The 26745-nt window shown below is 47.0% G+C and overlaps 2 protein-coding genes across 6 annotated transcripts in view; one reads left to right on the forward strand and one right to left on the reverse strand.

The window, feature by feature from the left end:
• LOC141073437 (uncharacterized) overlaps window positions 1-10741 on the reverse strand; it is a 37731-nt gene extending 26990 nt beyond the window's left edge. For 4 of the 5 annotated variants that reach the window (XM_073560649.1, XM_073560648.1, XM_073560647.1 and 1 more), the window contains exons 1-6: window positions 10483-10741; window positions 9743-9912; window positions 9336-9358; window positions 7963-8224; window positions 2853-3053; window positions 60-85 (exon numbers count right to left, since the gene is read on the reverse strand). In XM_073560649.1, coding sequence (XP_073416750.1) covers window positions 60-85; window positions 2853-3053; window positions 7963-8224; window positions 9336-9358; window positions 9743-9803 — 573 coding nt within the window. In that variant the 5' untranslated portion in view covers window positions 9804-9912; window positions 10483-10741. The remainder of the gene's footprint in view (window positions 1-59; window positions 86-2852; window positions 3054-7962; window positions 8225-9335; window positions 9359-9742; window positions 9913-10482) is intronic. The other variant, XM_073560646.1, reaches the window with a different exon arrangement.
• A 4892-nt stretch (window positions 10742-15633) lies between these two features.
• LOC141073438 (uncharacterized) overlaps window positions 15634-26745 on the forward strand; it is a 37668-nt gene continuing 26556 nt past the window's right edge. Inside the window, exon 1 of the mRNA XM_073560650.1 lies at window positions 15634-16339. Within this exon, the coding sequence (XP_073416751.1) occupies window positions 16021-16339 (319 nt within the window). The 5' untranslated portion in view covers window positions 15634-16020. The remainder of the gene's footprint in view (window positions 16340-26745) is intronic.

The following is a 26745-nucleotide window of genomic DNA, read 5'->3' on the forward strand; positions in this document are numbered from 1 at the left end:
TGTCTGTAAAGTGCTGTGGAATTAATGGCGCTATATAAGTGAGTAAAATAAATATCTACCTGTGTGGAAATGGCGGCCTGATAACCTGTAGAGCAAAAAGAAATTTAAGTGAAGAAATGCACATGAAATGGTTGAAATATTCCTGCCGCTATTACTGTCTTACTACTAGAACCTGTGTTGGTATTACTACGACTATCAGGCTAAGGAGGTCTCCAGATGGTAGAAACCAACAATTTTACTCAAGTGGAAACTAGTTCAAGAAGCGTTCCTTCTACCTCAAGTATTTGGAGGAGTTGTTCATTTAATGAAGTGGTTTTGAAATGTTTTTGAAGCGTTTTCAATTTTTGTTTCTTCTGAAGAGTTTTTCGTAGCCTTTTAATTGGACAAGGCCTGGTTTAGAGCCGATTCCCTCACAAGACGCTTCAAAAAAGTGACGTGTAGTTTCTTTTTTTTTCCAAACGACATTTTAAAAATAGAAATGGAAAAGAAAAAAGCTAAAAAATTAACATGTGAACAGCAAAGTGTTTTTACAAAATAAATAAATAGGAAGTGTTTTAAGTGATTATTCAGGTGTTTTTTTGGAGCAGACCAGCTCAAAATAATCTCCGCCTGCTGTGACGACAGAGCATTTATTTTTAATTAGGCCAGATGTATTTTTCAGCAGGTCAGGAGACATAGACCATTGCTCATATGAGCCTGAACGCTGACTTTTGAATTGATGTTCAGCCTTGGAGACAGAGTTGCGGGGTAACTAAACAATTGATGTTTACTAAAATGTTGCTTATCCATTGTATCAGTCCATGCAGCTTGTTGACCTGCAAACATTGAAGGACAAACTATGCAGATTGATTAAATACCAGAATAATGAGATTTGACTTCATCTCACCTTCCCCCCTGACCTGTAGATAACGGCCTGAAGACAGACGTGGGTATAATAAGGAATCTCTATCCTTTTGCAGAGAGACTCAACAGAACAGCAGCCAGGACACCATGGCTCCAACCGGAGGAATACAAATTTGACACTTTACAGGACTCCAGCTTAAGGGACCACAGCCCCAGCTGGAGGAACACAGATCTGCTCCATTGACAATCACTGAACCTATGGAGATATTCAGAGAAGCCATGTTGGGACAATCAGGTCACCGGGCCCCATGGAGACATTTGGAGAAGCTAGGTTGGGACAATCAGGTCACCGGGCCCCATGGAGACATTTGGATAAGCTAGGTTGGGACAATCAGGTCAACTGGCCACATATATCAATGGACTATCAGCTTCCTAACATTGACGTTACCTCCTCTCTGCGTGCTTGTCAAAAGTGGGATGCCATTGGTATTTGGCCCTGGAAGCCTCAAAGTCACAGCTGCACTAATCCCGGTGAGTCAGCGGAAGGGTGAGACTCTGTAATTTGTACTTGTGTATTTGCCGGGGCTGTACTATATGTTATATTATGTTGTTGGCTCAAAGTATTGCTACACTGTTTTACCCTCACCCTGTGTTGTCTGATTAGTAATCTGCTCGTGGGAAACGGGCACGAGCGTTCAGTGGGATAAGACCTGGTCCATGTGGTCTTTCTAAAGACAGCCAGGCCAGCAGGTGAGAACACCCACTGACCTTCGTGTCTCCACAACTCCACATATCCTTGCTCTAACCCCTGCCAAAAATGATGAAAAGTCCAAAATTATGGAATCACTGGGATTTTTCACTTCTTAATAAATCTATAAATGACAGATCTGAACTTTCTGCTTCGTGAAATTTAACTCAAACCCATGAAGGTCAAATATTTGTATTAATGGCGGACGCTTTACCGGATTATTGGTCGTCACCAATGATACATAGTCTACATTTTGCTGCTTCCGAGTCTCTCGATGAGCTGGTGACAGATTAGCTCTACAGATTGGAGCAATTATTTTGAGTTGCTGCCTTTGTGTTGGATTTCCATCTTACGGAAGTTTTACGATTACTCCCATTGTTACAATGAACGTCTCTGGCTGTTCATAAGGAGGAACTTACTATCCAGACCAATGGGCTCATAGAGGACCAAAAAAATGTTAATCGGTAATGATAGACGTAGCGTTCCCCATGTTTATTAGCAGCTTGCTATGTGAATAGAGTCTGTGCTAATTCAATATGAAAGCGTGGCCCGTAAAGCTGGCAGCACAGCCCACCTGCTCCATCCAATATCTCACTGACGCCTCATCGGGTTCTCTCTGCTTAGACTCTTGTGTCTTCACTGTGGTTAATGCCGGCTGTGGTCATGTAGGATTTAGACCTTCTCCTTCCCCTCTGTACTTGTTCTGGTGTGTGAAGATAAGGCTGCTCGTGGTTCAGAATAAAGACCAACTTACACATTAGATTGATGTAATCTAAGTGGTCGGCTGAGAACGTCTCTCCCAGCTCCTCCATACACATGAACGGTTGGCCAAGCATTTTTGCGTTCCCTGCTGTCAGACTCCTCGATGGCGGCCTATCTACTTGCTGAAAAAAGGATTGAACAGGATGGATCCTCCTCTATTGTGATATCATCTGTTGGGGAGAGTCGGGAGGTCCCCACACACATTACACCGCCGGCCACTCCTGCAGATATCAGTGGATTTGGACGACTTTAGTCGAAGGTGTCCAGAGGACCCAATGATTGTGTTCCTATATGGAAACTATGACTTAATATGTAACACAATAATCCACAATTATGCTGAGAACCCAGAATATGGAGGACCTTTCACCTGCTAATGACTCCATATATTACCTTTTATTACCCTCCACTTATCCTTCTCATACTATAGCAGTGACTCTGACAATTACATAACCGCATAAATAAAAGCTGTAATGGTGGTGAAGGATGTGCCGGCACTAACCTCGGACGTCGTTGTTTGATTCCGGCTGTTCCGAGGAATTATACAAATCCTTCTGATAGTCTGACATCTTCTCCCTCTCTGTGAACAGGAAGACAGCCCGGGCATATTTCTTTACATCGTCATACTTTTCTAGAATCCGAGCCTTCTCGTCATTATCGCTGGTCCTTACATTATCGATCACCACAACCAGGGGCTTCTTCCCTGTGAAAATATGACTGAGCTCAGACTACAACCGACGGTCTATATCGAGGTATTCATAGTGATGATCAAGTGCTAAAATGCTCGCGTGCTCGGTACTCGAATCCAGCAGGTCGGACACTCGGACGGGCTGGACTTTAGCAACTAGGATAATGGAAGTCAAGGGAGACAAGCATTTTTCCGGAGGACCATAACAGGAGAGCTGGGGGGGGGGGGGCAGCAAAATATCTGACATGGATGGAAACAGCGCTCAAATGGAATGGGAACAACATGGGGAAGACACCCGGACGCCTCTCTGACTCCCAAGCTGCTGGGAACAATGTTGTCCAAGTATTACACCACGTTTACGGACTGGCAATCAACGATACAAAACCGAAGATAAAATGGATATTAAAGGAAAAAATGATAGGAAACATTCTCTCTTGTATAATGACTTGTATATAAGGCAAAATTACAAAGAAAAAAATCTCCTCCTCCAGCACCTCTTAACAGCCAGTCAACCCACATCATATTTCCCCATCCCCTATGACTACAGTAGATGACATAGTAGAGGGGGAAATAAAACTATACCGCCGGAAGTCACTGGTAAATGTAGTTTTACCATTGTACTACCTCATCTTGCCATGTGGTGTGTGACATGGTCAGACCCATCCTGTGTAATTTGTGAAGGAGCGACTCTGAGACTGACAAAGCCTATGGGGACAATGCGAGAACTGCCAAATGTCAGAAGGAAGAAGAACCTGATATACTGTAGGGAAGGTGACCTGACGGACGGACGGACTAGTCAGAGTGAAGAAAGATAGGTTTGCACAGTGTAGGTAGGAGACAGTGATTACAGTGGGGAAACAACTAGAAAAGTGTAGTAGACGTGCAGTACCTTGGGATGACCATTAGATGGCAGGGTGGAGTGTGAGCAAAGGACTTTACAGCAGCTTAGGGCTTTAGAAACCGTTGGTCATGGGGGGCGTGGTGACAGTTAGTGACAGTTTCAAGGAACCGGGGAAGTTATAAATTCTGAGGGAGGGTTCCAGAAGATTCCAGTCCCCAGGGGAGCCCAGGTGACAGGAGGACTTCGCCAGTCTGTGTGTCCTGAGGAGAATCCGACCAAGGGGACTGAGGAGAGGAAACGTCAGGGGGGTGGTCCTGACAGGGAAGGACCGCAGCAGAGACAAGGCTCTGGGTGGAAGACACCGTATGTGTAACGACGAGACTGATTAGTAAAGTGCTGTTGGTGTACGGGCCTAAGGCGGCCACAGTAACCGAGCTGTCAGGATTGTCACAGTGTGAGACGGGACGTGACGTGTAAGTACGTCCCTTGTGTAACATACGGTGTTGAAGCGGCCCTGAACACGGAGGGCAGAGAGAGATATCGCGGTGTACCGCGAGGACCGTCAGTCGGACGGTGTGAAATAAACTTGGACCTGTTGCACCCAGAATCTGCCTCATCGTGTCTCTGTATCATCTCTGCGCGGTAAGAAGTAGGACCACCCCCCCCAGCTCGGCACCCCACCACCGACACTACAATACCCTTAGACATGAAGGAGGCCTCATACACTGTATGTTACAATTGTTGGGTTGAAGGACCCCTAGACTCATAAGGGCTGTGTACTATGTGCAAGGGCTGTCAAAAATTAGAATAAGGGACTGGAAGACACGTAGAGGAGGGACTCAGAAAACATTTTTTTCCAATTTTTAAGGAGTGGGACTCCTAGACTAGTAAACCTATGCACTAAGTGCAAGTGTTGAACAATATTTACCCCTGAGGGGTATACAGTGGGGAAAAAAAGTATTTAGTCAGTCAGCAATAGTGCAAGTTCCACCACTTAAAAAGATGAGAGGCGTCTGTAATTTACATCATAGGTAGACCTCAACTATGGGAGACAAACTGAGAAAAAAAAATCCAGAAAATCACATTGTCTGTTTTTTTTCATTTTATTTGCATATTATGGTGGAAAATAAGTATTTGGTCAGAAACAAGCAATCAAGATTTCTGGCTCTCACAGACCTGTAACTTCTTCTTTAAGAGTCTCCTCTTTCCTCCACTCATTACCTGTAGTAATGGCACCTGTTTAAACTTGTTATCAGTATAAAAAGACACCTGTGCACATCCTCAAACAGTCTGACTCCAAACTCCACTATGGTGAAGACCAAAGAGCTGTCAAAGGACACCAGAAACAAAATTGTAGCCCTGCACCAGGCTGGGAAGACTGAATCTGCAATAGCCAACCAGCTTGGAGTGAAGAAATCAACTGTGGGAGCAATAATTAGAAAATGGAAGACATACAAGACAACTGATAATCTCCCTCGATCTGGTGCTCCACGCAAAATCCCACCCCGTGGGGTCAGAATGATCACAAGAACGGTGAGCAAAAATCCCAGAACCACGCGGGGGGACCTAGTGAATGAACTGCAGAGAGCTGGGACCAATGTAACAAGGCCTACCATAAGTAACACACTACGCCACCATGGACTCAGATCCTGCAGTGCCAGACGTGTCCCACTGCTTAAGCCTGTACATGTCCGGGCCCGTCTGAAGTTTGCTAGAGAGCATTTGGATGATCCAGAGGAGTTTTGGGAGAATGTCCTATGGTCTGATGAAACCAAACTGGAACTGTTTGGTAGAAACACAACTTGTCGTGTTTGGAGGAAAAAGAATACTGAGTTGCATCCATCAAACACCATACCTACCTTAAAGCATGGTGGTGGAAACATCATGCTTTGGGGCTGTTTCTCTGCAAAGGGGCCAGGACGACTGATCCGGGTACATGAAAGAATGAATGGGGCCATGTATCGTGAGATTTTGAGTGCAAACCTCCTTCCATCAGCAAGGGCATTGAAGATGAAACGTGGCTGGGTCTTTCAACATGACAATGATCCAAAGCACACCACCAGGGCAACGAAGGAGTGGCTTCGTAAGAAGCATTTCAAGGTCCTGGAGTGGCCTAGCCAGTCTCCAGATCTCAACCCTATAGAAAACCTTTGGAGGGAGTTGAAAGTCCGTGTTGCCAAGCGAAAAGCCAAAAACATCACTGCTCTAGAGGAGATCTGCATGGAGGAATGGGCCAACATACCAACAACAGTGTGTGGCAACCTTGTGAAGACTTACAGAAAACGTTTGACCTCTGTCATTGCCAACAAAGGATATATCACAAAGTATTGAGATGAAATTTTGTTTCTGACCAAATACTTATTTTCCACCATAATATGCAAATAAAATGAAAAAAAAACAGACAATGTGATTTTCTGGATTTTTTTTTCTCAGTTTGTCTCCCATAGTTGAGGTCTACCTATGATGTAAATTACAGACGCCTCTCATCTTTTTAAGTGGTGGAACTTGCACTATTGCTGACTGACTAAATACTTTTTTTCCCCACTGTATATGATGAAGGAGGTTATCATACACACCCTGGAAAAATTAAGAGTGATGGCCACCTGATGACCCTACATTTGTATTGGCTTTATGTTCTGCTGCTGTCATCCGGTGGGGTTGACAAGTCTGTGACAATCCAGGCTGTTAGGGTTGGTGAAACAAACCAAATAAAATATAATAATAAAGTGCGTTCGCTACCCGGGGTCCACCGTGCAGAGATGGAAAACTGCTGCTTAGTAATGGCAGAGTGCAAACTAAACACGGGCGGGTAACCACTGACCCGGTGTATACAGAAGCGAACTCTGTTACCCCACAAAGTTCACTGGCACCAGTGCCAGAGCCTGTTAACTCCACAGGACTCGGCAAATGGAGGGCAAGTGTAGAGTCTCAGGACTCTGCCCCCAGTACACAGGGATAGAGTCCCTCTTTACTCACTAGCGTGCGGCACCGCAACTGCGTTGCCAGCAAAACAGATATATAATAACAAGCGTGCAAGTGTGCACAGAGCCACTCAGGCGAACGTCGCCACTCGCCCTGGATCGGGCAGATAAGCGCACAGGCTGCGCATGGCGCTGTACAGGCGGTGGCTGTTACTTGCCGCGGTACGATAGTACCCCACAGGGGACGATACCATCGGTGGCTAGCGTGTGCTGAGAGCTAGAAGCACAGTGGCATGAGCATTGCCACCCATTGGCGCTGACTCTAACTCTGAATCCCTAGCACAAACACAACCAGAGGGAGGGAATCTTAATGAGTCAGTCACCAGATATATGCATCCATCTTCATACAAACAAATAACAATTAGAGTCTATACTAGCGCATGGCCGAGTGGCCATACGAACCTTTTATAGCAGCATCCTTCTGGGACCTTCCTAATGGTCCAATGGGAGCAGCAATAGGAACTGAGCACGTGACCTCAGACCTCCAATGAGAGGACTTCCCACGGGCATGCTCAGTGGGCCCAAATAAGGACTTAGTCCCAAGAGCTGCTTGCTGCTGGCTATTGCAGGTTACTATAGCTGAACCCTGATTGGCAGCAGTAACCAAACCAACAGAAGTAGACTGAGCAAGATGCCGGGAACGACGCCTCTGCTGAGCATGCTCCTCTGCGGCTGGAGAGGAATGGGAGACTGCAGAAGGCAAGGCCCGGGATTCCTGCTGTGCAGAGGCAGAAACCCAACGCCTAACACAGGCCTCCTTCACTTTGATAAGCGTCAGCCCTGTCAGCATTTTCATTATGAGTTATTAAGCCCCCGGTGGCACTAAAAACCTGCTATGGGCCAGCACCTCCAAAGCGTAGAGGGACAGATTATGCCAAGTGTCCGTCTTGGATACCCATAGATGTGCAGCACAGAGGAATCACGGGGAACGCTGGTACAATCGGCATGGTACTCCTCCATCTTTACATTTAGCTTTATGGACATTATTTTTGCACCTGGCAGTGGTAGACGGTGAAACGACTGCGCACAATGACTCTGACCATCATAGTCTATCTCTGTCCTGCAGAGCGTACGGCAGCCTTAGTCCAGACAGGCCTCTTACCTTGCACTGACAGTGACTTCAGCCTCTGAGCCGGTGACGCGCCCGGGGTCCCCTCGTATTCTCTATGTACGTAGATGCAGAAGGTGTACTCAGCGCTCTGCTTTTCCCAGTTCTTTTCCTTAATTGTACCGATCTTGATGAAGTTTGTCTTCCTGACTTGATCTTTGAAATTCACAGAACTAATCATTCCAATCAACCACTGGACGTCACTCTCATCAAGAGCGGAGACGACCACGACGTTGTGTCCTGACGTCAGCTGGCTCTGGAATGGCAGAGTACATTATACAAGCGGTACACTGATCCTGGTGACTGCATACACATAGGGGAACGCTATGGTGAGGCCTGCTTAACTGGATGGGTCCAGTGGTTACCGCTGGACGCCTCGGAGGGGCTTCTAAGGTTAAGCACCGGCACCAGAACCTCAATGCTTCTGACTTTACGACCCTGATCCATAAAAGTTTTTTTGCCAAATTTGTTACATAAAATGCTTTAAAAAGCCACAAAACTTTTGTGCAACTTTACATTTTCACGCCAGTTTTCGACAACTCTACCAAAGTGGTTGGAGCATGTGAAGGACGTGGCGTGGTAAATTCATCAAAAGTTGTGGAGTAACATACCAGAAATGTTACCCAATCCTTGACTTGGTGGTCTCTCGTCCTCAGCATCACTGCAATAGTATTTCAAAGGAGCTCATTCCTCCGAGCTCCACCTCACATGGACATGTGTAGAGGGAAATGCCTTAGAAAAGTGATGTGAGACTGAAACCTCGGCCCAGACCCTCCCGAATGATGAAATCATGCAATGGCATAAAATACCTATAATGTCGTCTACTATTGGGGGCACAAAGAGCTTAAGGCTCCTTTCTTTAACTTTCCATATGACCTGGCAAGTGAATAAGAAATAGCATATCCTTACCTTCTGGTCTCCTCACGTTCCTTCATCCCACTGGCTGTGCCCTTTGCAGGTCTCATTTTCTAAAGTAGTGAGCATGTGACAGTTGCAGCTAATCACTATGGCCACTGATTGGCTGCAGCAGTGATATGCTGAGCTGCCAAAAGAGAAGGAGAGGAGAACAGCGATGGACATGGCCAGCGGGAGGTGGAGGTGGAAGATAAGTAGATGCCATTAATGTTTTTTTAATCACATTTGAACCATATCCAAAGTTAAAGAAAGGGGATGTTTGGGAGAAAGCTTTGTAGGTGGAAAAGTGGATCTTATGTGATCATCCATGGTAGTAAAGGTGACCCCAGATCTTTACTACATGGTCTTCATTTACTGATGGATCCCTCAGGTTACAAATTTGGAGCAAATCAAAGAAATTGATATATTAGAGAATCGTTCATCCAGAACTTCTCAATAATTTAAAATCTTACCGATTTCTTTCCTTTTCCAAGATCTGAAAAGCAAAAAAATAAGACAATAATAAAGTAAATGTACTGCGACATTACTATACACCGACATATTGTAGGCTTTGTCATTAGGAGCTCAGGGGCCAAAAAGTTTTTAGGATTGTGGAAACTTTGCTCCTCCACCTAATGGATGGTGGCTCTTGGGTTAACATGACCTTATCGTGGTCCATGTAGATGAGGTTGTGCTCTCAATGGAAGGATGAGGGTGATTAGAGGAACATGCAAAGACAAAAACTGAGGAGATCATGATTCAACGAGTCACCGCCCTAAGAATGACCAGTGCCGTAAGGACAGAAGGCTCAGTATCATTATACGATCGTGTGACGGATGAAACCTGGTGATCAGCAGCGTTGCTATCTTACATCACCCACCTTTAGTCTGCTCCATGATTTCTTTTAACTGCTTCAGTTTCTGGCACATTACATCTCCCATGTTTTGGAAGTACAGCGCTTTAATCCGCAGATCCACTCAACTCCGTGCTCGTCTCAAGACCAACGTCCGTAGAGAAGTTCTGCCCTATCAGTCTGAGGATCCTGATGTTCTGAAAGGTAAATTTGTAATATTTGTCTTAGTAAATATTATATTAGAGAAAAAATATTTTCCAAAGGTGAAGATGAATCTCCTGGTCCCCAGGGAAGAACTTATACAGTAATAGGGCTCACACCGACCATGTGATATCTTCATCTTACGATGCAGAGGGGTCTATGGCGCTCCAGGCACCAGGACCTTCAGGCAAAATCAGGACCCCAACTACTATGTGGCGGACAGTGTTTTCTTATGTGACCCTATTGGGCTTCATCGCCCGATTGCTATGTCGAGTGATATAGAAAAAGATTAAGTTGCACCCTTAATTGCTAAGCATGACAACTAATAACTATTCTAAGCATTTATGTCTTGGCAAATGACATAGATTTTATATAACACTTTCAACATCTTAATTTGTTATTTCGGAGAAAATCATTGGCAGAATTCATAATCAGTCATCATCAATAAATCAATAATTAATCATCATCACAAATAAATCAGTCATCCTGGTTATGACAGTCTCTATACTATCTGAGATCCTGCCACCATTGTACACATTGATTTCAGAACGCTTCTGGCCTCTTACTGCATCTGTTTGTCCCCGAGGTGGTGCCGTCTTCTCTTTTCCTGGAGGTCTCTGGGTTCCCGGGCGGTTCCTGTGTATTGTTCCTCCTTTCTTGGTGATTGCGCTGCTGATTTTCCAGGAACAACGTGAAAAGAAGGTTTATATGGCCCCTTTTGCCTGCAGCGTTACACAAGGCCTTCCGCTCCAATCTTTTCCTTAACGCTCCCGGATCTGAGAAGACGTCGTCTCCGCCTTAGCTCCTGCTGAGTGACCTTAGGCACCAATTTATTGTAGGATGTTTCGAATATGATTTTCATTCCCAGGTCAAGGTCCATGTGGGACGTTCCTCCACCTCCTTCACAAACAAGGCTGATAAAACCATATAGACTCTACTCACAGAATTAACAGTTAAAATAAAAAATGTAATAAAGCTTAAAGAGTATCAGTCCTTACAGGATGAGCCGTCGTGTGTGCATGGGAGTGATGCCGGGGGTTCTCATCGATACACCCAATATATCGTGCATGTTTTGACTGTTTTGTAAGATATGAAGGAGTCGTTTCTTGGATCTGAGTCACATTGTTCGTGTTGTTAATATTAATATTTGAGAGTATAAAATGTTCAAATATTATTCTTGCGTTTTTCAGGATGGTGTTTCCCTTTCTTTAAGGTCCATGGTCATTCCAAAGTTGATGCTGAGGACAACACGCCTTCACCATTGCATTTCTTGAACATGCGAGCATGGGAGACTAGATGACGATTTTGTATTATGTTTCTCAGACTGGGAAAACTCTATAAAATAGGTGAGGACAAAATGGTGAGGGCTCAGTGCAGGATAGAGTGAGATGTATCCAAAGACCTTACACTTCTGCGGCTCCCTTGCCCCCAATTCCACGATCTTCCTTCCACTCTTCTTGTCCGGTTTCCATTGGAAAAAGGTGAAATTTGCACTCAGCTCTGCCTAATCCCGGCTGTTGGCCCCAGATCCGCTTTGGACTGGTTACTTCAATAGATGGTGATTACTCACATGCTGCTTAGCCTGGGGTCCCTTATTGCATTAGCAATCTCCACCCCCAGGGCTATTCGTCTGCCCTTTCTCACTACTTCATCACTTCTGTCCACATTAGGAAGTCTCTCCACTATAACTTACTGCTCTGCACTACACCCATTTCTGACTTCTCCCAACCTGGAAAACCCTTTATTCTACTTATACTTATCCTGGCACTCTCATGTCCTATTACTAATCTATACCACATTTTGTCTTATTCTACTGCTACCCTTCTATTCTATTCTCTTATGTCTTTCCCTAATCCTGTACAAAGTAGATATAAAGCACATACACATTATAACAACATTAAGTGAATGCAATAATGTACATAAAACTCTAGGAAACAGCATATATTTTATGCCAATATTGTCTGGAGAGGGAGAGGCACATGGCGGCCTCTGTCACCCCCTTACATTAACAGTGCAGATAGTACGGGCATATCATGAAGTTGAAGTAGGTGTACAATGTCTTGGTGTGAGTGCAGTGAGGAGCGCCGAGCAGATGACCTGAGGGCAGAGAGGAGCACTGAGGACATGGCCTGAGGGCAGAGAGGAGCAGTGAGGATATGGCCTGAGTGCAGAGAGGAGCACTGAGCAGATGGCCTGAGGGCAGAGAGGAGCACTGAGGACATGGCCTGAGGGCAGAGAGGAGCTCCAAGCAGATGACCTGAGGGCAGAGAGGAGCGCTGAGGAGATGGCCTGAGGGCAGAGAGGAGCACTGAGGACATGGCCTGAGGACAGAGAGGAGCATTGAGGACATGGCCTGAGAGCATATAGGAGTGCCAAGCACATGGCCTGAGAATAGAGGGCAGTGCTGAGCACACGGCCTAATGGCAGAGAGGAGTGCAGAGGAGATGGCCTGAGAGCAGAGAGGAGCACTGAGCACATGGCCTGAGGGCAGAGAGGACTGCATAGGAGATGGCCTGAGAGCAGAGAGGAGCACTGAGCATGCCGCCTGAGGGCAGAGAGGAGCACTGAGGAGATGGCCTGAGGGCAGAGAGGAGCACTGAGCACATGGCCTGAGGGCAGAGAGGACTGCATAGGAGATGGCCTGAGGGCAGAGAGGAGCACTGAGCACATGGCCTGAGGGCAGAGAGGACTGCATAGGAGATGGCCTGAGAGCAGAGAGGAGCACTTAGCATGCCGCCTGAGGGCAGAGAGGAGCACTGAGGAGATGGCCTGAGGGCAGAGAGGAGCACTGAGGAGATGGCCTGAGAGCAGAGAGGAGCACTGAGGAGATGGCCTGAGAGCAGAGAGGAGCACTGAGCATGCCGCCTGAGGGCAGAGAGGAGCACCGAGCAGATGGCCTGAGGGCAGAGAGGAGCACTGAGCACATGGCCTGAGGACAGAGAGGACTGCATAGGAGATGGCCTGAGAGCAGAGAGGAGCACTGAGCATGCCGCCTGAGGGCAGAGAGGAGCACTGAGGAGATGGCCTGAGAGCAGAGAGGATCACTGAGCACATGGCCTGAGGGCAGAGAGGAGTGCAGAGAAGATGGCCTGAGGGCAGAGAGGAGCACTGAGGAGATGGCCTGAGAGCAGAGAGGAGCACTGAGCACATGGCCTGAGGGCAGAGAGGAGTGCAGAGAAGATGGCCTGAGGGCAGAGAGGAGCACTGTGGAGATGGCCTGAGAGCAGAGAGGAGCACTGAGCACATGGCCTGAGGGCAGAGAGGAGTGCAGAGAAGATGGCCTGAGGGCAGAGAGGAGCACTGTGGAGATGGCCTGAGGGCAGAGAGGAGCAGTGAGGATATGGCCTGAGAGCATATAGGAGTGCCGAGCATACGGCCTGAGGGCAGAGAGGAGCAGTGAGGATATGGCCTGAGAGCATATAGGAGTGCCGAGCATACGGCCTGAGGGCAGAGAGGAGCGCTGAGCACATGGCCTGAGGGCAGAGAGGAGGACTGAGGAGATGGCCTGAGGGCAGAGAGGAGTGCTGAGCACATGGCCTGAGGGCAGAGAGGAGTGCAGAGGAGATGGCCTGAGGGCAGAGAGGAGTGCAGAGAAGATGGCCTGAGGGCAGAGAGGAGCGCTGAGCATGCCGCCTGAGCGCAGAGAGGAGTGCTGAGCACACGGCCTGAGGTGAGAGAGGAAACACTGCGTTTTACGTTACATACAGACAGGATGGATTTATAGAAATCTCCGGCCCACTGTGCTTCTATATGACGCTCTGTAAACTTCCCTGTGGTGCGGGTTTACGAGCCGCGGCATGTCAATTATCTGCAGCAGGGATGCTAGTCTCAGCCATAGTCACTCATTAGATGCAGTAAATCCCCATGGTTCACTGAACAGATGTGTGATTTACCTGCGTGAGCAGAACGCAGCGATAATGCGATGCTGTATCCTGATCGCGGGCACAGAGCCAATGTCAGGACTCTGAATATTTTTGGCTACCTTTTGGGCATGCCTGCCCTTTTTCAACATGGCGTCTTTTGTTTCATGTGCCCCTTGTCTTCCTGCCTTATAACTCCACCCCATACTCTAGTCTGTGCTAGAGTATTCTGCCTGTGTTCTGCTCCTGGTGGGTTCCTGACTTTCTAGCTGCTCCTGCAAACCTGTGTGAATACTCTGCTCCTCGCGGTCTGAGTTCTGCTGTATTCATCTGTGCCGGTGTTCCTCTTGCTTCTGACTGCCCCTGCTGCTTCCTCGGTGGTGCTGACCTTCACCTGCAACACGTAAGCTGGCTGCTGCTCTGGTTCTGACTTCATTTAGTTAGCTGCAAAGCTCGGAACTTCTCTGCTTAATCTGACACTTCCTTCCCAGGCCTCCCTGGATAATCTAACACCTTGTTTGGACTTGCTTATCTATGCATGGACTCGACACAGACCTATTTGTTTCCAGCATTCTCAAGTGCAAACTGCGCTTCACAGAGTGTTTTGCTGATTGCATTTCTCTCTGAGGTTTCCCACAGATTTGTTAAGTTTTTATTCAGTAGTTATTCTAAGTGTTATGGACTTGAGTCTTCTCTGCACTTGTTTGAGGCACCGTGTGTTTATAATGTAGACTTTTACTCCTACAAACTGTGTTCTTCTGTAGCACGATGGATCCGTCCCCAGCTGCTCTCAAGATCTCTACTCCAATAATGGAACAGGACAGCGGGAGGGTTTAGCAGGATCGTGAACACAGCCTTCAAGGGGTTTTCCATCACTTTCTAACATTTTATTATGTGTCCAGTAAAAAATGAAATGATACGGCTTAGATGCTTGGTGAGACCCGAAAGTTTACATGTTTTGTCCCTCTCTCTGCTGATGTGCAGTGGGACACTGGAGTAAAAAATTAAAATGTAACTTTTAATGATTCCTTTAAAAAGACCAATGATCTATAGAGCACCAGAAACAAAAACAAATGATCACAATGTGGGATTCAACATGCAAAAAAGTGGGTTCCATATCTAATAAGGGCTGTAGCACCCTCACCCAATGATTTGCATCCGATGATACGGTCGCCAAAGGCACCTGGATATCTTAGTGGTGGGAACTGGTGTGGTTAGTGGACTTGGGTTTCCCTCCCCCTTCCCTCAGATTACCAGGACTTTTGAAGAAAATGAGAGTACCACCCGGTCTCATCGGGGAGAGATTGTTCCTTACGTTTTTACTTTTGATTGAGCGCTTATATGAGAATCATGGTGGCCTTTTGACTCTAACGTGTGCTATGTGTCATGTATTTCCCTTGCATATATGAGCGCTGAGGATCAGTAAAGTATCCACTTTTTTTCACATTTAATTTGAGTGCTGCTTATTTTTTTTCTTTTGTCATTTTGGCTGTTTGGACACTGCTGAATAGGTTTTACACCTGTATTATTTTGGTAGTGCTGCCCTTTTTTCTTGATAGATATATATATATATATATATATAGTGGGCTCAGATGATAACACATCGGAAGCAAATCATTGGGTGAGGGCGCTACAGCCCGTATTAGATGTGGAATCCCACATTGTGATGATTTGTTGCTATCTAGACCGCTGGTCTTTGTGTTTCCACAGTCTGGATTCTGGATTGCCGCCAATTTGGACGCAGTGTTAGCCCCGCTCTGCCCAAAGCGCCGCCCCGCTTTCTACTTGCGGTGATTCCACAAATGTTCATTGAACACATCTGGAATGGCCGCATCCTATCCATAGACTGTGATACTTATCTTGCGGGGACCGAGCGTCTCAGCATCATATATAGACACGCTGCAGTGTATAGAGAAGCGCTGTATGTTGGGATTCCTGGGTCACCCGCGTATTAGGACGCATAGCGGAGAAGGGATTTCATAATATCCCCTTCACTCTGCTGTAACATCTGGACGCAGCGTTCGGTCCGCAGCGGATCCTGATGTTCTCCGCACCGTGGAAACTCACCCGTAAAGGGATCAGTACAAGTTACATTGTATTCTTTTCCCTGTTGGGATTGGCAGTCTCCTCTGCAGCTGCTGATGGTGTTTACTTGTCACAATGGAGCAATAATTCTTTCACTTTCACTCTTGTTATTTTGTTTCCTGCTTCTTTACAGCAAATTCCGATTCTCCAGCCCCGACCATGGAATCCCAGACTATGAGGGATTATATCAGGAACTTCAGCCTGGATAATGGGCCCCAGGGCAATCAGGGCTACTCGCGGGTTCTCCTGCAGATATTCGGTTACTTAGGTCATGGGAAATCGTCCTTCATCAACTCCTGTAAGTACGTGCTGGACGGTGGACCCTACAAGCCCTGGGCTGAGGTGGCCGACTCACACAACGACCCCAAAACCATGATCAGACACCAATATCAACTGACGGAGACCATCACCATGGTGGACAACCGAGGCTGCGTGAAAATGGACCAGAACGAGATCGGAGAAATCTACGCTCAACTGGGTGAGAGCCGGAGACTGAGACATAGTGTCCCAATGTGTGCTGAGCCGTGTATCTAATCCTTTCCTGTGTGATACTGACTGCTGAGCCGTGTATCTAATCCCATCCTGTATGATACTGACTGCTGAGCCGTGTATCTAATCCTCTCCTGTGTGATACTGACAGCTGAGCCGTGTATCTAATCCTTTCCTGTGTGATACTGACTGCTGAGCCGTGTATCTAATCCCATCCTGTGTGATACTGACTGCTGAGCCATGTATCTAATCCTCTCCTGTGTGATACTGACTGCTGAGCCGTGTATCTAATCCTCTCCTGTGTGATACTGTCTACTGAGCCGTGTATCTAATCCTCTCCTGTGTGATACTGACTGCTGAGCCGCGTATCTAATCCTATCCTGTGTGATACTGACTGCTGAGCCCTGTATCTAATCCTATCCTGTGTGATACTGTCTGCTGAGCCGTGTGTCTAATCCTATCCTGTGTGATACTGACTGCTGAGCCGTGTATCTAATCCTATCCTGTGTGATACTGACTGCTGAGCCGTGTATCTAATCCTCTCCTGTGTGATACTGTCTGCTGAGCCGTGTATCTAATCCTTTCCTGTGTGATACTGACTGCTGAGCCGTGTATCTAATCCCATCCTGTCTGATACTGACTGCTGAGCCATGTATCTAATCCTCTCCTGTGTGATACTGACTGCTGAGCTGTGTATCTAATCCTCTCCTGTGTGATACTGACTGCTGAGCTGTGTATCTAATCCTTTCCTGTGTGATACTGACTGCTGAGCCGTGTATCTAATCCCATCCTGTATGATACTGACTGCTGAGCCGTGTATCTAATCCTCTCCTGTGTGATACTGACTGCTGAGCTGTGTATCTAATCCTCTCCTGTGTGATACTGACTGCTGAGCTGTGTATCTAATCCTTTCCTGTGTGATACTGACTGCTGAGCCGTGTATCTAATCCCATCCTGTCTGATACTGACTGCTGAGCCGTGTATCTAATCCCATCCTGTCTGATACTGACTGCTGAGCCATGTATCTAATCCTCTCCTGTGTGATATTGACTGCTGAGCCGTGTATCTAATCCTCTCCTGTGTGATACTGACTGCTGAGCCGTGTATCTAATCCTCTCCTGTGTGATACTGACTGCTGAGCCGTGTATCTAATCCCATCCTGTCTGATACTGACTGCTGAGCCGTGTATCTAATCCTCTCCTGTGTGATACTGACAGCTGAGCCGTGTATCTAATCCTCTCCTGTGTGATACTGACTGCTGAGCCGTCTATCTAATCCCATCCTGTCTGATACTGACTGCTGAGCCATGTATCTAATCCTCTCCTGTGTGATACTGACTGCTGAGCCGTGTATCTAATCCTCTCCTGTGTGATACTGACTGCTGAGCCGTGTATCTAATCCCATCCTGTCTGATACTGACTGCTGAGCCGTGTATCTAATCCTCTCCTGTGTGATACTGACTGCTGAGCCGTGTATCTAATCCTCTCCTGTGTGATACTGACTGCTGAGCCGTGTATCTAATCCCATCCTGTCTGATACTGACTGCTGAGCTGTGTATCTAATCCTCTCCTGTGTGATACTGACTGCTGAGCCGTGTATCTAATCCCATCCTGTCTGATACTGACTGCTGAGCCGTGTATCTAATCCTTTCCTGTGTGATACTGACTGCTGAGCCGTGTATCTAATCCCATCCTGTCTGATACTGACTGCTGAGCTGTGTATCTAATCCTCTCCTGTGTGATACTGACTGCTGAGCCGTGTATCTAATCCTTTCCTGTGTGATACTGACTGCTGAGCTGTGTATCTAATCCCATCCTGTCTGATACTGACTGCTGAGCCGTGTATTTAATCCTCTCCTATGTGATACTGACAGCTGAGCCGTGTATCTAATCCTTTCCTGTGTGATACTGACTGCTGAGCCGTGTATCTAATCCCATCCTGTGTGATACTGACTGCTGAGCCGTGTATCTAATCCTCTCCTGTGTGATACTGACTGCTGAGCTGTGTATCTAATCCTCTCCTGTGTGATACTGACTGCTGAGCTGTGTATCTAATCCTTTCCTGTGTGATACTGACTGCTGAGCCGTGTATCTAATCCCATCCTGTCTGATACTGACTGCTGAGCCGTGTATCTAATCCCATCCTGTCTGATACTGACTGCTGAGCCATGTATCTAATCCTCTCCTGTGTGATATTGACTGCTGAGCCGTGTATCTAATCCTCTCCTGTGTGATACTGACTGCTGAGCCGTGTATCTAATCCTCTCCTGTGTGATACTGACTGCTGAGCCGTGTATCTAATCCCATCCTGTCTGATACTGACTGCTGAGCCGTGTATCTAATCCTCTCCTGTGTGATACTGACAGCTGAGCCGTGTATCTAATCCTCTCCTGTGTGATACTGACTGCTGAGCCGTCTATCTAATCCCATCCTGTCTGATACTGACTGCTGAGCCATGTATCTAATCCTCTCCTGTGTGATACTGACTGCTGAGCCGTGTATCTAATCCTCTCCTGTGTGATACTGACTGCTGAGCCGTGTATCTAATCCCATCCTGTCTGATACTGACTGCTGAGCCGTGTATCTAATCCTCTCCTGTGTGATACTGACTGCTGAGCCGTGTATCTAATCCTCTCCTGTGTGATACTGACTGCTGAGCCGTGTATCTAATCCCATCCTGTCTGATACTGACTGCTGAGCTGTGTATCTAATCCTCTCCTGTGTGATACTGACTGCTGAGCCGTGTATCTAATCCCATCCTGTCTGATACTGACTGCTGAGCCGTGTATCTAATCCTTTCCTGTGTGATACTGACTGCTGAGCCGTGTATCTAATCCCATCCTGTCTGATACTGACTGCTGAGCTGTGTATCTAATCCTCTCCTGTGTGATACTGACTGCTGAGCCGTGTATCTAATCCTTTCCTGTGTGATACTGACTGCTGAGCTGTGTATCTAATCCCATCCTGTCTGATACTGACTGCTGAGCCGTGTATTTAATCCTCTCCTATGTGATACTGACAGCTGAGCCGTGTATCTAATCCTTTCCTGTGTGATACTGACTGCTGAGCCGTGTATCTAATCCCATCCTGTGTGATACTGACTGCTGAGCCGTGTATCTAATCATCTCCTGTGTGATACTGACTGCTGAGCCGTGTATCTATCCCATCCTGTGTGATACTGACTGCTGAGCCGTGTATCTAATCATCTCCTGTGTGATACTGACTGCTGAGCCGTGTATCTAATCCTCTCCTGTGTGACACTGACTGCTGAGCCGTGTATCTAATCATCTCCTGTGTGATACTGTCTGCTGAGCCGTGTATCTAATCCTATCCTGTGTGATACTGTCTGCTGAGCCGTGTATCTAATCATCTCCTGTGTGATACTGACTGCTGAGCCGTGTATCGAATCCTCTCCTGTGTGACACTGACTGCTGAGCCGTGTATCTAATCCCATCCTGTATGATACTGACTGCTGAACCGTGTATCTAATCCCATCCTGTGTGATACTGTCTGCTGAGCCGTGTATCTAATCCCATCCTGTGTGATACTGACTGCTGAGCCGTGTATCTAATCATCTCCTGTGTGATACTGACTGCTGAGCCGTGTATCTAATCATCTCCTGTGTGATACTGACTGCTGAGCCGTGTATCTAATCCTCTCCTGTGTGATACTGACTGCTGAGCCGTGTATCTAATCCTCTCCTGTGTGATACTGACTGCTGAGCCGTGTATCTAATCCCATCCTGTCTGATACTGACTGCTGAGCTGTGTATCTAATCCTCTCCTGTGTGATACTGACTGCTGAGCCGTGTATCTAATCCTTTCCTGTGTGATACTGACTGCTGAGCCGTGTATCTAATCCCATCCTGTCTGATACTGACCGCTGAGCCGTGTATCTAATCCTCTCCTGTGTGATACTGACAGCTGAGCCGTGTATCTAATCCTTTCCTGTGTGATACTGACTGCTGAGCCGTGTATCTAATCCCATCCTGTGTGATACTGACTGCTGAGCCGTGTATCTAATCCTCTCCTGTGTGATACTGACTGCTGAGCCGTGTATCTAATCCCATCCTGTGTGATACTGACTGCTGAGCCGTGTATCTAATCATCTCCTGTGTGATACTGACTGCTGAGCCGTGTATCTAATCCTCTCCTGTGTGACACTGACTGCTGAGCCGTGTATCTAATCATCTCCTGTGTGATACTGTCTGCTGAGCCGTGTATCTAATCCTATCCTGTGTGATACTGTCTGCTGAGCCGTGTATCTAATCATCTCCTGTGTGATACTGACTGCTGAGCCGTGTATCTAATCCTCTCCTGTGTGACACTGACTGCTGAGCCGTGTATCTAATCCCATCCTGTGTGATACTGACTGCTGAGCCGTGTATCTAATCCCATCCTGTGTGATACTGTCTGCTGAGCCGTGTATCTAATCCCATCCTGTGTGATACTGACTGCTGAGCCGTGTATCTAATCATCTCCTGTGTGATACTGACTGCTGAGCCGTGTATCTAATCCTCTCCTGTGTGACACTGACTGCTGAGCCGTGTATCTAATCATCTCCTGTGTGATACTGACTGCTGAGCCGTGTATCTAATCATCTCCTGTGTGATACTGACTGCTGAGCCGTGTATCTAATCCTCTCCTGTGTGACACTGACTGCTGAGCCGTGTATGTAATCCCATCCTGTGTGACACTGACTGCTGAGCCGTGTATCTAATCCCATCCTGTGTGATACTGTCTGCTGAGCCGTGTATCTAATCCCATCCTGTGTGATACTGACTGCTGAGCCGTGTATCTAATCATCTCCTGTGTGATACTGACTGCTGAGCCGTGTATCTAATCCTCTCCTGTGTGACACTGACTGCTGAGCCGTGTATCTAATCATCTCCTGTGTGATACTGACTGCTGAGCCGTGTATCTAATCCTAGCCTGTGTGATACTGTCTGCTGAGCCGTGTATCTAATCCTATCCTGTGTGACACTGACTGCTGAGCCGTGTATCTAATCATCTCCTGTGTGATACTGTCTGCTGAGCCGTGTATCTAATCATCTCCTGTGTGATACTGACTGCTGAGCCGTGTATCTAATCCTATCCTGTGTGTAACTGACTGTTGAGCCATGTATCTAATCCTCTCCTGTGTGATACTGACTGCTGATCCGTTTATCTAATCCTAGCCTGTGTGATACTGTCTGCTGAGCCGTGTATCTAATCCTATCCTGTGTGATACTGACTGCTGAGCCGTGTATCTAATCCTATCCTGTGTGATACTGACTGCTGAGCCGTGTATCTAATCCTATCCTGTGTGATACTGACTGCTGAGCCGTGTATCTAATCCTATCCTGTGTGATACTGACTGCTGAGCCGTGTATCTAATCCTATCCTGTGTGATACTGACTGCTGAGCCGTGTATCTAATCCTAGCCTGTGTGATACTGTCTGCTGAGCCGTGTATCTAATCCTATCCTGTGTGATACTGACTGCTGAGCCGTGTATCTAATCCTATCCTGTGTGATACTGACTGCTGAGCCGTGTATCTAATCCTATCCTGTGTGATACTGACTGCTGAGCCGTGTATCTAATCCTATCCTGTGTGATACTGACTGCTGAGCCGTGTATCTAATCCTATCCTGTGTGATACTGTCTGCTGAGCCGTGTATCTAATCTCATCCTGTGTGATACTGACTGCTGAGCCATGTATCTAATCCTATCCTGTGTGATACTGTCTGCTGAGCCGTGTATCTAATCCTCTCCTGTGTGATACTGTCTGCTGAGCCGTGTATCTAATCCTAGCCTGTGTGATACTGTCTGCTGAGCCGTGTATCTAATCCTATCCTGTGTGATACTGACTGCTGAGCCGTGTATCTAATCCTATCCTGTGTGATACTGACTGCTGAGCCGTGTATCTAATCCTAGCCTGTGTGATACTGTCTGCTGAGCCGTGTATCTAATCCTATCCTGTGTGATACTGACTGCTGAGCCGTGTATCTAATCCTTTCCTGTGTGATACTGATTGCTGAGCCGTGTATCTAATCCTATCCTGTGTGATACTGACTGCTGAGCCGTGTATCTAATCCTATCCTGTGTGATACTGTCTGCTGAGCCGTGTATCTAATCCCATCCTGTGTGATACTGACTGCTGAGCCGTGTATCTAATCCTATCCTGTGTGATACTGTCTGCTGAGCCGTGTATCTAATCCTCTCCTGTGTGATACTGTCTGCTGAGCCGTGTATCTAATCCTAGCCTGTGTGATACTGTCTGCTGAGCCGTGTATCTAATCCTATACTGTGTGATACTGACTGCTGAGCCGTGTATCTAATCCTATCCTGTGTGATACTGACTGCTGAGCCGTGTATCTAATCCTATCCTGTGTGATACTGTCTGCTGAGCCGTGTATCTAATCCTATCCTGTGTGATACTGACTGCTGAGCCGTGTATCTAATCCTATCCTGTGTGATACTGACTGCTGAGCCGTGTATCTAATCCTATCCTGTGTGATACTGTCTGCTGAGCCGTGTATCTAATCCCATCCTGTGCGATACTGTCTGCTGAGCCGTGTATCTAATCCCATCCTGTGTGATACTGTCTGCTGAGCCGTGTATCTATTCCTCTTCTGTGTGATACTGACTGCTGAGCCGTGTATCTATTCCTATTCTGTGTGATACTGACTGCTGAGCCGTGTATCTAATCCTATCCTGTGTGATATTGACTGCTGAGCCGTGTATCTAATCCTATCCTGTGTGATACTGACTGCTGAGCCGTGTATCTAATCATATCCTGTGTGATACTGACTGCTGAGCCGTGTATCTATTCCTCTTCTGTGTGATACTGACTGCTGAGCCATGTATCTAATCCCATCCTGTGTGATACTGTCTGCTGAGCCGTGTATCTAATCCTCTCCTGTGTGATACTGACTGCTGAGCTGTGTATCTAATCCTATCCTGTGTGATACTGACTGATGAGCCGTGTATCTAATCCTCTCCTGTGTGATACTGACTGCTGAGCCGTGTATCTAATCCTATCCTGTGTGATACTGACTGCTGAGCCGTGCATCTAATCCTCTCCTGTGTGATACTGACTGCTGAGCCATGTATCTAATCCTATCCTGTGTGATACTGACTGCTGAGCCGTGTATCTAATCCTATTCTGTGTGATACTGACTGCTGAGCCGTGTATCTAATCCTCTCCTGTGTGATACTGACTACTGAACCGTGTATCTAATCCTATCCTGTGTGATACTGACTGCTGAGCTGTGTATCTATTCCTCTTCTGTGTGATATTGACTGCTGAGCCGTGTATCTAATCATCTCCTGTGTGATACTGACTGCTGAGCCGTGTATCTAATCATCTCCTGTGTGATACTGACTGCTGAGCCGTGTATCTAATCCTCTCCTGTGTGATACTGACTGCTGAGCCGTGTATCTAATCCTCTCCTGTGTGATACTGACTGCTGAGCCGTGTATCTAATCCCATCCTGTCTGATACTGACTGCTGAGCTGTGTATCTAATCCTCTCCTGTGTGATACTGACTGCTGAGCCATGTATCTAATCCTTTCCTGTGTGATACTGACTGCTGAGCCGTGTATCTAATCCCATCCTGTCTGATACTGACTGCTGAGCCGTGTATCTAATCCTCTCCTGTGTGATACTGACAGCTGAGCCGTGTATCTAATCCTTTCCTGTGTGATACTGACTGCTGAGCCATGTATCTAATCCCATCCTGTGTGATACTGACTGCTGAGCCATGTATCTAATCCTCTCCTGTGTGATACTGACTGCTGAGCCGTGTATCTAATCCCATCCTGTGTGATACTGACTGCTGAGCCGTGTATCTAATCATCTCCTGTGTGATACTGACTGCTGAGCCGTGTATCTAATCCTCTCCTGTGTGACACTGACTGCTGAGCCGTGTATCTAATCATCTCCTGTGTGATACTGTCTGCTGAGCCATGTATCTAATCCTATCCTGTGTGATACTGTCTGCTGAGCCGTGTATCTAATCATCTCCTGTGTGATACTGACTGCTGAGCCGTGTATCTAATCCTCTCCTGTGTGACACTGACTGCTGAGCCGTGTATCTAATCCCATCCTGTGTGATACTGACTGCTGAGCCGTGTATCTAATCCCATCCTGTGTGATACTGTCTGCTGAGCCGTGTATCTAATCCCATCCTGTGTGATACTGACTGCTGAGCCGTGTATCTAACCATCTCCTGTGTGATACTGACTGCTGAGCCGTGTATCTAATCCTCTCCTGTGTGACACTGACTGCTGAGCCGTGTATCTAATCATCTCCTGTGTGATACTGACTGCTGAGCCGTGTATCTAATCATCTCCTGTGTGATACTGACTGCTGAGCCGTGTATCTAATCCTCTCCTGTGTGACACTGACTGCTGAGCCGTGTATCTAATCCCATCCTGTGTGACACTGACTGCTGAGCCGTGTATCTAATCCCATCCTGTGTGATACTGTCTGCTGAGCCATGTATGTAATCCCATCCTGTGTGATACTGACTGCTGAGCCGTGTATCTAATCATCTCCTGTGTTATACTGACTGCTGAGCCGTGTATCTAATCCTCTTCTGTGTGATACTGACTGCTGAGCTGTGTATCTAATCCTTTCCTGTGTGATACTGACTGCTGAGCCGTGTATCTAATCCCATCCTGTATGATACTGACTGCTGAGCCGTGTATCTAATCCTCTCCTGTGTGATACTGACTGCTGAGCTGTGTATCTAATCCTCTCCTGTGTGATACTGACTGCTGAGCTGTGTATCTAATCCTTTCCTGTGTGATACTGACTGCTGAGCCGTGTATCTAATCCCATCCTGTCTGATACTGACTGCTGAGCCGTGTATCTAATCCCATCCTGTCTGATACTGACTGCTGAGCCATGTATCTAATCCTCTCCTGTGTGATATTGACTGCTGAGCCGTGTATCTAATCCTCTCCTGTGTGATACTGACTGCTGAGCCGTGTATCTAATCCTCTCCTGTGTGATACTGACTGCTGAGCCGTGTATCTAATCCCATCCTGTCTGATACTGACTGCTGAGCCGTGTATCTAATCCTCTCCTGTGTGATACTGACAGCTGAGCCGTGTATCTAATCCTCTCCTGTGTGATACTGACTGCTGAGCCGTCTATCTAATCCCATCCTGTCTGATACTGACTGCTGAGCCATGTATCTAATCCTCTCCTGTGTGATACTGACTGCTGAGCCGTGTATCTAATCCTCTCCTGTGTGATACTGACTGCTGAGCCGTGTATCTAATCCCATCCTGTCTGATACTGACTGCTGAGCCGTGTATCTAATCCTCTCCTGTGTGATACTGACTGCTGAGCCGTGTATCTAATCCTCTCCTGTGTGATACTGACTGCTGAGCCGTGTATCTAATCCCATCCTGTCTGATACTGACTGCTGAGCTGTGTATCTAATCCTCTCCTGTGTGATACTGACTGCTGAGCCGTGTATCTAATCCCATCCTGTCTGATACTGACTGCTGAGCCGTGTATCTAATCCTTTCCTGTGTGATACTGACTGCTGAGCCGTGTATCTAATCCCATCCTGTCTGATACTGACTGCTGAGCTGTGTATCTAATCCTCTCCTGTGTGATACTGACTGCTGAGCCGTGTATCTAATCCTTTCCTGTGTGATACTGACTGCTGAGCCGTGTATCTAATCCCATCCTGTCTGATACTGACTGCTGAGCCGTGTATTTAATCCTCTCCTGTGTGATACTGACAGCTGAGCCGTGTATCTAATCCTTTCCTGTGTGATACTGACTGCTGAGCCGTGTATCTAATCCCATCCTGTGTGATACTGACTGCTGAGCCGTGTATCTAATCCTCTCCTGTGTGATACTGACTGCTGAGCCGTGTATCTATCCCATCCTGTGTGATACTGACTGCTGAGCCGTGTATCTAATCATCTCCTGTGTGATACTGACTGCTGAGCCGTGTATCTAATCCTCTCCTGTGTGACACTGACTGCTGAGCCGTGTATCTAATCATCTCCTGTGTGATACTGTCTGCTGAGCCGTGTATCTAATCCTATCCTGTGTGATACTGTCTGCTGAGCCGTGTATCTAATCATCTCCTGTGTGATACTGACTGCTGAGCCGTGTATCGAATCCTCTCCTGTGTGACACTGACTGCTGAGCCGTGTATCTAATCCCATCCTGTATGATACTGACTGCTGAGCCGTGTATCTAATCCCATCCTGTGTGATACTGTCTGCTGAGCCGTGTATCTAATCCCATCCTGTGTGATACTGACTGCTGAGCCGTGTATCTAATCATCTCCTGTGTGATACTGACTGCTGAGCCGTGTATCTAATCATCTCCTGTGTGATACTGACTGCTGAGCCGTGTATCTAATCCTCTCCTGTGTGATACTG

The sequence above is a fragment of the Dendrobates tinctorius genome, unplaced genomic scaffold (genome assembly GCF_039654945.1).
Source record: "Dendrobates tinctorius isolate UK_male_01 unplaced genomic scaffold, ASM3965494v1 ptg000301l, whole genome shotgun sequence".
In the NCBI taxonomy this organism is placed as follows: domain Eukaryota; kingdom Metazoa; phylum Chordata; class Amphibia; order Anura; family Dendrobatidae; genus Dendrobates; species Dendrobates tinctorius.